Source organism: Anolis sagrei, chromosome 7 (genome assembly GCF_037176765.1).
Source record: "Anolis sagrei isolate rAnoSag1 chromosome 7, rAnoSag1.mat, whole genome shotgun sequence".
NCBI classification, from domain to species: Eukaryota; Metazoa; Chordata; class Lepidosauria; order Squamata; family Dactyloidae; genus Anolis; species Anolis sagrei.
Window position 1 is genome coordinate 5,494,922 of NC_090027.1, and position 14,034 is coordinate 5,508,955.

The 14,034-nt window shown below is 44.0% G+C and overlaps 1 protein-coding gene across 1 annotated transcript in view; it reads left to right on the top strand.

Moving 5' to 3' along the window:
• Nucleotides 1-14,034, top strand: part of ADAM28 (ADAM metallopeptidase domain 28) — a 92,466-nt gene that overhangs the window by 23,906 nt on the left and 54,526 nt on the right. Inside the window, exon 4 of the mRNA XM_067470670.1 lies at nt 4,152-4,230. Within this exon, the coding sequence (XP_067326771.1) occupies nt 4,152-4,230 (79 nt within the window). The remainder of the gene's footprint in view (nt 1-4,151; nt 4,231-14,034) is intronic.

Genomic DNA, 14,034 nt, shown 5'->3' on the forward strand with positions numbered 1-14,034 from the left:
CCCGAAGGGGACTCAGGGCGGCTTACAAAGGCACAATTCGATGCCGGCATCATATAACAGTAGTAAACAAATAGCAACAATTAACAAGTAAACAACAGTTCCTGCATTACAACAATAAAACCAGTAAAACCAATACAAACCCAATTACTCCTCATTAATGGTCAGCGTTTGCTATCTCATAGTCCAAATTACGATTCCACATTGTCAGTCCTGTCAGTCCTAATCGTCTGATTGTCCTTATCTAGTTGTCAGATTGCCCAAAGGCCTGGTCCCACAACCACGTCTTTCCTCCTGAAGGAGAGGAGGGATGTTGATGCCCTAATTTCCCCCGGGAGTGAGTTCCACAGGTGAGGGGCCACCACCGAGAAGGCCCTGCTCCTCGTCCCCACCAACCTCACTTGTGATAGCGGTGGGGTCGAGAGTAGGGCCTCCCCAGATGATCTCAAACTCCGGGGTGGGACGTAGAGGGAGATGCGTTTGGACAGATATACTGGACCGGAACTGTATAGGGTTTTGTAGGTCAAAACCAGCACCTTGAATTGTGCTTGGAACTGAACCGGCAGCCAGTGGAGCTGACACAGCAGGGGGGTGGTGTGCTCCCTGTATGACGCTCCGGTGAGTAGTCTGGCTGCTGCTCGCTGGACCAGTTGAAGTTTCCGAACAGTCTTCAAGGGCAACCCCACGTAGAGTGCATTGCAGTAGTCTATTCAGGATGTAACAAGAGTGTGGACCACTGTGGCCAGATCAGACTTCCCAAAGTACGGGCGCAACTGGTGCACAAGTTTTAATTGTGCAAAAGCTCTCCCGGCCACCGCCGAGACCTGGGGTTCCAGGCTCAGCGATGAATCCAGGATCACTCCCAAGCTGCAAACCAAGTTGAGAACCACTGCCCTAGTCCTTGGGGATATGCTCATGGTTGTCGATGCATGTGAAAACTGAGGCTAGAATAGGGGTCCAAAACTCCAGATTGTTCTTGATGACCTCTGCTGGGATAAGGTCTTCTCCTGGGGTCTTTCCTGCTCTTAGCTGGACCAACAGGTTCTTGATCTCTGTTGCTGCTACAGGTGGCCATAGTGGAAGGTTTACTAAGTCCAGCAGAGGTGCCCATATAAAGTTCTTGGAAGTATGCCTCCCAGATCCCTGGGGTGATATGAGAGTCCACAATGGGTTGGTCACAGCTTTGGGCATTTGATGTGATATCCCAGAAGGTGGCTGAGTCTTTGTCTTTGACAGCTTTGATGAGCTGTGCCCAGTTGTTTTTTATGCCTTCCCTTTTTTTGTGGGCAAGTGTTTTCTTGAAGCGTCTCTTTTGTTGGAGGAGGTTTTGCGCAGCTGTTGGTGTGGTGATAGATATAAAGGCCTGATAGGAGGCAGCAAGAGCTTTTTAAGGTGTTGATACAATCTTTGTTGAACCAGGGCTTGGAATATTGTTGTTGTTGCTTCCATGATGCAGTGTTGTTGTGCCTTAGGTGCTTTTGGAGCTCTTGAATAATGTTATTGCAATTCTCTAAGAGTGCATTCAAGGACGTAGCCAATATTATTTATTTATTTACTTACTTACTTCACTTGTATACCGCCCTTCTCAGCCCTAAGGCGACTCATAGCGGTTTACAACAATCAAGCAAGAACAGAGCAACAGTCGAGGCAAAAATTCAATGCGGCATCAACAGATACTTAAAAATAATTAACACAGAACCAAATTAAGCAATTTATCAGTAATAACCATTCAAGTGGCGTCTCATAACTAGAATCATGATCCAAACTCGTCAGTCGTAGTTCCATTCCTGAAGTCATTGCACTGCTTATTCAAACGCCTGTTCGAATAGCCATGTTTTCACCTTTCTCCGGAATACCAACAAGGAGGGAGCCAATCTGATGTCCGTGGGAAGGGCGTTCCACAGCCGAGGGGCCACCACCGAGAAGGCCCTGTCTCTCGTCCCCGCCAGTCGTGCCTGTGTTGCAGGCGGGATCGAGAGCAGGGCCTCCCCGGAAGATCTCAAAGTCCTAGTGGGTTCATAGATGGAGATGCGATCGGATAGGTAACTTGGGGCAGAACCCTTTAGGGCTTTATAGGCCAAAGCCAGCACTTTGAATTGGGCCCGGTAGCAGATTGGTAGCCAGTGGAGCTGGCGCAACAGAGGAGTTGGATGCTCCCTGTGTGCCGCCCCTGTTAGTATCATGGCTGCCACACGCTGGACCAATTGAAGCTTCCGAGCCGTCTTCAATGGCAACCCCACGTGGAGAGCGCTGCAGTAGTCTAAACGGGATGTAACCAGAGCGTGGACTACCGTGGCCAAGTCAGACTTCCCAAGGTACGGGCGCAGCTGGCGCACAAGCTTTAACTGTGCGAATGCTCCCCTGGTCACCGCTGAAACCTGGGTATCAGAGTAGTCTGTAGGCTTAGTAGTTGTTTTGAGGCCAGGAGCTTGGTTACTCTTTGGTTCAGACAGGGGGTCCATCTGGCTCTGCAGTGGGTTACTCCTGCTAGCAGTAGGGGGTTGATAGCATTCCACTATGTGGGTTTCTTTGGTGCAGGAGTTTAAGAGGAAAATAAGAAAATGATCACTGTCAAATTTATTTTATTTTATTTATTTACAACATTTTTATCTGCCCATTTCAGCCCGAAGATGGCTCAGGGCGGCATACAGATCGGCAACAATTAGATGCCATATAGAAATATAGGAATACATATCTCAATAAAAACAATAAAACATATCATAAATACACATAAAAACTATAAAACTATAAAAATAAATTAAAAACCCAATGTCTACCAATCCAAATTGCTCATCCGTTTACATAGTCTTAGGCTTGACTTCTAGGGTTTTGGCATATGGAAGAAGGTCCCTGGAGATGGCTATATAGTCAACAGCACTAATTTTGGATAAGACTATACCCCAGGGGTCCTCAAACGCACTTTGCTTTCACTCATCACAGTATCACCGTACACTTCACAAATCTGTCGATGGATTTCTGCAGCAGGCAGGTTCCTTGCTGACAAAAACCGTATCACTGAGCGAATCTCACATGCGGAGGGTGTGTTGAGAGTCTTAAACATTTTGAAAGCACAGAACAGGACCGTACAGGTGAGCTACAGAGCGGAACCTGAGCACAGTTGTTCCCGAGGCATGCCGGTACACGACGCACGCGCTCTTTGCGGTATGCGCACAAAATACTAGTGTCTACAACAATGGTTCTCAACCTGGGGGTCGGGACCCCTGGAGGGGTCGCGAGGGGGTTTTAGAGGGGTCGCCAAAGACCATCAGAAAACACAACATTTTCTGTTGGTCATGGGGGTTCTGTGTGGGAAGTTTCACCCAATTCTATCATTGGTGTGGTTCATAATTCTCTTGATTGTAGGTGAACTATAAATCCCAGCAACTACAACTCCCAAATGTCAAGGACTATTTTCACCAAATTCCGCCAGTGTTCATATTTGGGTATATTGAGTATCCATGCCAAGTTTGGTCCAGATCCATCATTGTTTGAGTCCACAGTGCTCTCTGGATGTTGGTGAACTACAACTCCAAAGCTCAAGGTCAATGTCCACCAAACCCTTCCAGTATTTTCTGTTGGCCATGGGAGTTCTGTGTGCCAAGTTTGATTCAGTTCCATCGTTGGTGGAGTAAAGCCTGCTCTTTGATTGTAGGTGAACTATAAATCCCAGCAACTACAACTCCCAAATGACAAAATTAATCCCCCCAACCCCACCAGTATTCAAATTTGGTCCAGTGATGAAAATACATCCTGCATATCAGATATTTACATAATAACAGTAGCAAAGTTGCAGATATGAAGTAGCAATAACAATATTTTTTTCCTTGGGGGTCACCACAACATGAGGAACTGTATTAAGGGGTCATGACATTAAGAAGGTTGAGGACCACTGGTCTACAACAAAACAGACCTTATTTAAAAAATACCCCTCGTACTTTCAACTTTTTAACCAGTTAAGACTATTCCATGTTTACGATACAGGTTACACTCAGAAAAATCTCCATTTTCTGCACCTGCTCCTTTGATATCCTATTCAGATGCTAAAAATAACCATCAAAATGCTATTGGGAAAAAAGTTGTGGAGTCATTATGCAATTATCTCTGGTCTAGTTTAATTTCTGACTTGAATAACAAACCCATTGTATTCTTTCCAGGGGGCTTTTCTCCGAAGATTACACTGAAACCCATTATTCCGCTGATGGCAAAGAAATCACGACAAGTCCTCAGATTGAGGTAAAGTTCAGAGCATCTTCTGCCTCGCAAAATACATTGTGCAGTTCAAAAAGCAGGTCTCCTTTTGTCTGATAGATATGCAGATTTGTTGTTGTTGTTGTTGTTGTTGTTGTTGTTGTTGTTGTGTGCCTTCAAGTCATGTTTGTGTTGTGCTGATGCTAAGGTGAACCGATCTAAGGTTTTCTTGGCAAGATTTCCTCAAATGTTCAGCCCTCTCTTCCTTCTCTTTCTCTCTTTGTATGTGTATATGTACACATCGCTGTGTTTGCACATGCGAGAAAGAATTATGTGACTTTAAAGCAGTGTTTCTCAAATCTTCCTAATGCCGCGACCCCTTAATACAATTCCTCATGTTGTGGTGACCCCCAACCAGAACATTATTTTCGTTGATACTTCACAACTGTCATTTTGCTACTGTTATGAATCGTAATGTAAATATATGATATGCAGGATGTATTCTTATTCACTTCACCAAATTTGGCACAAATACCCGATATGCCCATATTTGAAAAAACCATCACTGGACCCCACTCAATTCGTGAACTATCGGCCTGTTTCCAATCTCCCCTTTTTGGGCAAAGTCCTGGAACATGTGGTGGCCTCACAACTCCAGGCATTCTTGGTAGACATGGATTATCTGGATCCGGCACAGTCTGGCTTTAGGCCGGGACATGGTACCGAGACAGCCTTGGTCGCCTTAGTGGATGATCTGCGCCGGGAGCTCGACAGGGGGTGTGTGTCCCTGTTGGTGCTTCTGGACCTCTCAGCGGCCTTCGATACCGTCGACCACGGTATCCTTCTGGGACGCCTCACGGGGATGGGCCTCGGAGGTACTGTTTTGCAGTGGCTCCGGTCATTCCTGGAGGACCGGTCTCAGAAGGTGTTACTGGGGGCTCCTGTTCAACCCCACAACCTTTGTCTTGCGGGGTTCCTCAGGGCTCAATATTGTCTCCCATGCTGTTTAACATCTACATGAAGCCGCTGGGGGAGATCATCCGGAGTTTCGGGGTGCGATGTCATCTGTACGCGGATGATGTCCAACTCTGTCACTCCTTCCCACCTGCTACTAAGGAGGCTGTCCAGGTCCTGAACCGGTGCTTGGCCGCTGTGACGGTCTGGATGAGGGCGAACAAATTGAAATTGAATCCAGACAAGACAGAGGTCCTCCTGGTCAGTTGCAAAGCCGAACAGGGCATAGGGTTACAGCCTGTGTTGGATGGGGCCGCACTCCCCCTGAAGACGCAGGTTCGCAGCTTGGGTGTGACCCTGGACTCATCGCTGAGCCTGGAGCCCCAGGTCTCGGCGGTGACCAGGGGAGCATTTGCACAGCTTAGGCTCGTGCGCCAGCTGCGCCCGTACCTTGGGAAGTCTGACTTGGCCACGGTAGTCCACGCTCTTGTTACATCCCGCCTCGACTACTGCAACGCTCTCTACGTGGGGTTGCCTTTGAAGACGGCCCGGAAGCTCCAGCTAGTCCAGCGCTCGGCAGCCATGATACTAACAGGAGCGGAGCGCAGGGAGCATACAACTCCTCTGCTGCACCAGCTCCACTGGCTGCCGATTTGCTACCGGGCTCAATTCAAAGTGCTGGCGTTGGCCTTTAAAGCCCTAAACGGTTCTGGGCCAAGCTACCTATCGGACCGCATCTCTGCCTATGAACTCACCAGGACTCTAAGATCTTCTGGGGAGGCCCTCCTCTCGATCCCGCCTGCTTCACAAGCACGGCTGGCGGGGACGAGAGACAGGGCCTTCTCTGTGGTGGCCCCTCGGCTGTGGAACGCCCTTCCCATGGACATAAGATCAGCTCCGACGTTAATGGTGTTTTGAAAAAAATTAAAAACCTGGCTGTTCGAACAGCCATTCAGATAAACAGTGCAATGAATATGATGAATATAGGACCGGAATTATAGACGATGAGTTGGATCACGATTCTAGTCACGAGACGCTATTGTGTTGTTATTGATGTGCCATTACTTGTATATTCTGCTCTCATGGTTTTAAATTGTTATTGCTATTTTGATATGACTGTCTTTTTGCTCTGTTGTGAACCGCGTTGATTCGCCTACGGGCTGAGAAACTGCGGTATACAAGCAAAGTAAATAAATAAATAAATAAATAAATAAATATTTCAATACTGGTGGGGTTGAGGGGATGGATTTTGTCATTTGGGAGTTGTAGTTGCTGAGATTTATAGTTAGCCTACAATCAAAGAGCATTCTGAACTCCACCAATAATGGAATTGAACCAAACTTGGCACACAGAACTCTCAGGACCAACAGAAACTACTGGAAGAGTTTTGTGGGCATTGACCTTGAGTTTTGGAGTTGTAGTTCACCTACATCCAGAGAGCATTGTGGACTCAAACAATGATGGTTCTGGACCAAAGTTGGCACGAATACTCAATATGTGAACTCTGGTGGAGTTTGGGGAAAATAGAACTTCCCATTTGGAAGTTGTAGTTGCTGGGATTTATCGTTCACTTACAATCAAAGAGCATTCTGAACTCCACCAATAATGGAATTGAACCAAACTTGGTACACAGAGCTCCCATGACCAAGAGGAAATACTGGAAGGGTTTGGCGGGCATTGACCTTGAGTTTTGGAATTGTAGTTCACCTACATCCAGAGGGCATTGTGGATTCAAACAATGATGGATTTGGACCAAACTTGGCACAAATACTCAATGTGCTCAAATGTGAATACTGGTGGAGTTTGGGGGAAATAGACATTGACATTTGAGAGCTGTAGTTGTTGCGATTTATAGTTCTCCTACAATCAAAGAGCATTCTGAACTCCACCGATAATGGAATTGAACCAAACTTGGTACACAGAACTCCCATGACCAAAAGAAAGTACTGGAAGGGTTTGGTGGGCATTGAGTTTTGGAATTGTAGTTCACCTACATCCAGAGAGCATTGTGGACTCAAACAATGACGGATCCGGACCAAACTTGGCACAAATACTCAATATGACCAAATGTGGAGTTTGGGGGAAATAGACCTTGCCATTTGGGAGTTGTAGTTATTGTGATTTATAGTTTTGCTACAATCAAAGAGCATTCTGAACCCAGCCCACAATGGATCTGCACCAAACTTGGCACAAATACTCAATATGCCCAAATGTGAACACTGGTGGAGTTTTTGGAAAATAGACCTTGCCATTTGGGAGTTATAGTTGCTATGATTTATAGTTCATGTACAATTAAAGAGCCCACAATAGATCTGCACCAAACTTGGCACACTACCTACATGGCCAACTTTGAATACTGATGGGCAGGGCTGTTTTTTTTTTATTCTGGGAGTTGTAGTTCACCAATACCAAAAAGGAAGACAAGGACAGGCAGTGAGATCTTCAGTCTCCTCTGCCAAAAGGGTTCCTAACATCATCAGAAATATGATCCGGACCAAAGTTGGCACGAATACACAATATGCCCAAATGGGAACACTGGTGGAGTTTGGGGGAAATAGACCTTGACATTTGGGAGTTGTAGTTTCTGGGATTTATAGTTCATGTACAATCAAAGAGCATTCCCCACAAACTATAGAACTGGGCCAAACTTCCCACACAGAAAGCCCAGAACCAACAGAAAATACTGTGTTTTTTGATGGTCTTTGGTGACCCCTCTGAAAGCCCCCTTGTGACCCCCCCTTGAGGGTCCCGACCCCCAGGTTGAGAAACGCCAGCTTAAAGACTGTTACATGACTTGCAATGGTATCGCTGTGTGTCTGAACCACCTTTAATTGTAAACAGTAGATTGTATAGCTCTGTGTTGCTGCTGACCTCCACAGAGACATGTTTGGTGTGAAGAATGGCTTGTAACTTGGACAGAACCTTCCACATTCTTCCCTCTTTCGATTTACTATCTTTCCCTGTGATTTGTTAGTTTCTGTCCATTAGCCTTGAGGTCAGTCGGCCAGTTTCCTTCCACTCTGATCTTCTGTTCTTCCAAAATAGCCATGCCTTATCATCTGTAAGGCCACGTTTGTTTGAAATTCAATAAAGTTTTCTTGGCATATTTCCGTAAATAATATCTGCTGGCATTTTGTGTCCTGCATGGGATGTTTTTTCTCATTTATACACAGCCTGAACCAGCTCTGTTTGAGGATAAGCATTTTTCACAGAGTATCTGATGTGATCTGATCAGCATTATATTCAGTACACATTCATGTTCATTTGGCTGGGAGAACATTGGAATCTTCTTTGGTTTGTGTTATGGGTACTCTTTGGCTTATTTTTATTTGCTGATGGTAGCTACGTGGATGTTCTCTCAAAGTAGGCTGATATGCATGTGGATGTATGTTCATATATGCCTAAAGAAAGTATATATAATAGGGCTGGGCGGTTTCGTTTCGTTAATTCGTAATTCGTTAATAATTCGTTAATTTTTTCAATTACAAAACGATAACGAACCATTCTGGAGCAATTATTAAAAAAAAAGAATTTTCAAAAGCGTTTTGTAAATGCTTCGTATTTCGATATTGTATTTGTTTCGTTATTGTTTTGAGGTCGTTTCGTTATTATTTCCGCATGTCTGGGCCAGTTTTATGGTTTAATTAGTGAAAAAAAAATTATAATATCACACCAACAGTCAAGAACAGAGGGAGAGGGAAGCTTCAGAAGGTTTTGGAGGTTTTTTAGCGTATTTCGCGGTCGCGTCCGCCATTAACGAATCGATTCGTTATTGTTTCGGAAATCGATTCGTTAATGTTTTGTAATTTTTTTCACATTTACGAAATTTCGTAAATATCGAACTTTTTAAAAGGAAAATTTTGTAATTATTTTAAATAACGAAATGCAAAAAACCCCAAAAAACGAATCGATTTTAGAAACAAATTTTTCTGTTGTTACCCAGGCCTAATATATAACTACATCGGTATAAGGGAAAAATGTGATCTATGGACTTGGGCTTGTCCTTGAGCCATTGGCTGCTGAGGTTGCACCCCAGGCTTGGAAACACCTATGACCACTAGGCTTGGACGGTTTCGTTTGTTAATTTCGTAATTCGTTATTAATTCGTATTTAAATTAGCTTACGATCCGATATTGAGCCATGCAGGACTACTGTGAGGAGTAATTAAAAATCGAAACAATTTTCCAATTTATTTCGTATTGTTTCGTAATTGTTTCGTAATTGTTTCGAAATTGTTTCGTAATTGTTTCGTAATTATTTCCGTATGTCTGGTGCAAGTTTTATAGTTGTTGTTTGTTTTATCAGTGATAAAAAAATAAATTATCACAACAACAGAGGGAGAGGGAAGCTTCAGAAGTTCCCCCTGTCCCATTTGGAGGTTTTTTTTAGCGTATTGCGCAATCACGTCCGCCATTAACGAACCGATTCGTTATTGTTTCAAAATTGTTTCGTAATTTCTGAAATTTTGTAAATATCGAACTTTTTTAAAGAAAAATTTCGGAATTCTTTTAAAAAACGAAACGCAAAACCCCCCTAAAAACGAATCGAGTTTAGAAACAAATTTTTCCGTGGTTGCCCAGCCCTAGTTTGTTGTAAAACATTTAAAAAGCACACAAAAAGCAGGAATAAGAAAGGAAGATATATAGAATCAGAGAATCATAGAGTTGGAGGAGACCTCCTGGGCCATCCAGTCCAACCCCATTCTGACAAGAAGAGGGAATATTGCATTCAAATCACCCCTGACAGATGGCCATCCAGCCTATGTTTAAAAGCTTCCAAAGAAGGAGCCTCCACCACACTCCGGGGCAGAGAGTTCCACTGCTGAACAGCTCTCACAGTCAGGAAGTTCTTCCTCATGTTCAGATGGAATCTCCTCTCTTGTAGTTTGAAGCCATTGTCCCATTGCGTCCTAGTCTCCAGGGAAGCAGAAAACAAGCTTGCTCCCTCCTCCTCCCTGTGGCTTCCTCTCACATATTTATACATGGCTATCATGTCTCCTCTCATCCTTCTCTTCTTCAGGCTAAACATGCCCAGCTCCTTAAGCCACTCCTCATAGGGCTTGTTCTCCAGACCCTTGATCAGGGGTCCTCAAACTTTTTAAACAGAGGGCCAGGTCACAGTCCCTCAAACTGTTGGAGGGCCGGATTATAATTTGGAAAAAAAAAACACAAGTTCCTATGCACACTGTTCATATCTTATTTGTATTGCAAAAGACATTTAAAAACAATACAATAATTAAAATTAAGAACAATTTTAACAAATATAAACTTATTAGTATTTCAATGAGAAGTGTGGGCCTGCTTTTGATATAGGATTGTTGTTGTTGTTCAGACTTAGGTTGACCTTGAGCGAGGGCCGGGTAAATGACCTTGGAGGGCCGCATCCGGCCCCCGGGCCTTAGTTTGAGGACCCCTGCCCTTGATCATTTTAGTTGCCCTCCTCTGGACACATTCCAGCTTGTCAATATCTCTCTTGAATTGTGGTGCCCAGAATTGGACACAATATTCCAGGTGTGGTTTAACCAAAGCAGAATAGAGCCTGGGGAGCATGACTTCCCTGGATCTAGACACTAGGCTCCTCTTGATACAGGCCAAAATCCCATTGGCTTTTTTTGCCACTCATGTTTAACTTGCTGTCCACAAGGACTCCAAGATCTTTTTCACACGTACTGCTCTCGAGCCAGGCATATCAAAACATTTCAAACATATCAAACTTACATTGCATTGAAGTACAATTACAGGTCTTACAGCCTAGTGGCTTAAACAGCTCAACACCCTCAAAACATTGTCACTCATCGCCCATCCTCATCTAAAATTAGTCCAATCCACCCCACACCCAATTGTCCTTAAGGACTGCCTAAGGGCCTCTGGCTGATATACAACAGTTGACTATATGGACAGCTTTGGTTTTTGGAGAATTTTAGAATTCTGGATAAGGAATGCTCAACAAATAATATGTAGTTATTGTGGCTAACATTATTCTAAGTGCATACATAACTCTTGCAATGCATGAAAGGATGGGTGAGTCCCTTCGGAGAGATGGAGCCTACCTGTGTGACCGCATCTCCGTCTATGAACCCACGTGTTCTCTTTGCTCATCTGGAGAGACCCTGCTCGCGATTCCACCTGTGCCGCAGGCACGTTTGGTGGGGACACGGGACAGGGCCTTTTCTGTGGTAGCCCCCGACTTTGGAACACCCTCCCCAAAGACATCAGACAAGCCCCAACATTGGCAGTCTTTAGGAAGAACTTGAAGACCTGGCTGTTCCGATGTGCCTTTCCAGAATAGGAACTCCAGCAATATGTTCCAGAAGCACTTTATCAGAGTTTTAAGATTGTCTGCACACTGCACTTACTCTAAATTCCGACATACCATCTGTCACACCCAGCACTTTTTAATATGTACCCTTCACATTTGGCCCAGCCCTAGTTTTATTGTATCATGGTGTATTGTTTTTATTGTTTATTGCTATTGTTTTATTGTTTGATTTGCTTTAAGTTATGTGTTTGTTATGCTGTTGTTTTTTATTGAGGCCTTGGCCTGTGTAAGCCGCACCGAGTCCTTCGGGAGATGCTAGCGGGGTACAAATAAAGATAATAATAATAATAATAATAATAATAATGGAGCGATATATAAATAAAGTTTTGTTGTTGTTGGGTGAACCAGTCAAACTGAATATTTCTCAGTGGCTGAATTCATTCAATAATAGTTATTCTCAAATATATATATATATTAGGGAAACTTGCTAACAGATGCATATTTTAGTGCATCTAAAAATATTAAGTAGTCAGTTTGGATAGAATTGACTTAGCACTGAATACCCATGAAAGTGACTTGGACTGGAAAAACATGACTCAACATTCATCCTCTCCTCGTGGCAATCTTGAACCCCATTGATTTCTAAAGAACTCAAGTTCAACCAGTGTTCACTGAATCGGGGCTAGAATATGCTGTTTTGCAAACCTTTTATCAAATTGCACAAATTGTTCTAAACTGACTATTTAGAACACATTTTTCTTCATGAAGGAAACGTTTATCACGTTCAGGAATGAATGAATGAACACCACTTGCATTTGGGGCGAGAATTCTGGGAGAAAAGGACATGGAGACATTTATTCAGCATACAATGCTTTTAAACGATGCAATCAGACCAAATGAAATTTCGTGATCTTCAGCTTCAGCAAGCATTACCCCCTACAGCAAATGTTTTGCAGGTTATTCCAGATGGTTTCCATGGACCGTAAAAATCAGTTACACAGGTAGAGGCATCTAGAGTCTTTGCAGTTCGATCTTTAAATCCTTGTATCGTGTCAGCTTTTCCACTTGTTTCTCTTCAATCCTGCTGTCATCTAGGATTGAAACATCAACAATCCATACATTAGGTTCTTGTAGGTTTTTTTGGGCTATAGGGCCATGTTCTAGAGGCATTTCTCCTGACGTTTCGCCTGCATCTATGGCAAGCATCCTCAGAGGTAGTGAGGTCTGTTGGAAATAGGAAAATGGGTTTATATATCTGTGGAATGACTGGGGTGGGGCAAAGAGCTCTCTGCTGAAGCTAGGTGTGAATGTTTCAGCTGACCACCTTCATTAGCATTTGAAGGCCTGGCTGAGCCTGGGAAAATATTCTGTTGAGGTGCCTGGTTGTTTCCTCTCTGCTGTTTTGCTGTTGTAATTTTAGATTTTTTTAATACTGGTAGCCAGATTTTGTTCATTTTCATGGTCTCTTCCTTTCTGTTGAAATTGTTCACATGTTTCTTGTGGATTTCAATGACTTCTCTGTGTAGTCTGACATGGTGGTTGTTGGAGTGGTCCAGCACTTCTGTGTTCTCAAATAATCTGCTGTGTCCAGGCTGGTTCATCAGGTGCTCTGCTATGGCTGACTTCTCTGGTTGGAGTAGTTTGCAGTGCCTTTCATGTTCCTTGATGCGTGTCTGGGCGCTGCGTTTGGTGGTCCCTATGTAGACTTGTCCACAGCTGCATGGTATCCGGTAGACTCCTGCAGAGGTGAGAGGGTCCCTCTTGTCCTTTGCTGAATGAAGCATTTGTTGGATTTTCTTGGTGGGTCTGTAGATTGTTCGTATGTTGTGTTTGTTTTTTAACATGATCGTGAGGTCAGGAGTATTGTGCTCCAAAACTCTGTCTGTCTGAATCCGGAAGTCCCAGAGGAGTTTGGAGAGTTCATTCTCTGTAACTTTTTCCGACTTGTGATCCCACCAGTTCTTTGTCGCAGGCAGATGGTGTTTGTGGCACAAGTTCCAATAAATCATCTGATCAACGGTGTTGTGCCTCTGCTTGGAGTCTGTCTGCATGATCTTCTTGCAGCAGCTGAGGATGGGTTCTATTGTTTCATCTGCTTCCTTGCAGAGTCTACATTTGGGATCTGCCATCAACTTTCCAATTCTGGCTCTGATGGCCTTGGTTCGAATGGCTTGTTCTTGGGCTGCCAGAGTCAGACCCTCCTTTGTCTCCTTTTTCAAAGTTCCATTTGTGAGCCACAGCCATGTTTTTTCTTTGTCAATTTGGCCCTCAATTTTTCCCAGGAACTGTCCATGGAGAGCCGCCTTCTTTGGCCAGTTTTCTCTTTTGCTCTGGATTGTGTTTTTACGGTATTCGCTCTTTGTCTTTTGCACTTTAAGCAGTTTACTACTCTTGACTTCCCTCGATGTTGGTTCTTGACTGCCTTTCCTATAATCTGCCAGTGTTCTGGAACAGCTGTTCCAGGAGCTCCAATTTTATTTCTTTGAATTAAATGTTGGTTTGCAATCCCAGGCTTGGGATTTTGCAGCAGGGTGGCTTCCTGTTATAATTTGCATTCATAGGACAAGCCACCTGTCAATAACAGTTAGGTTCCCTGGTCCCACCCTTCTCTGGGTTTTTTGGAGGGAAGGGGACATT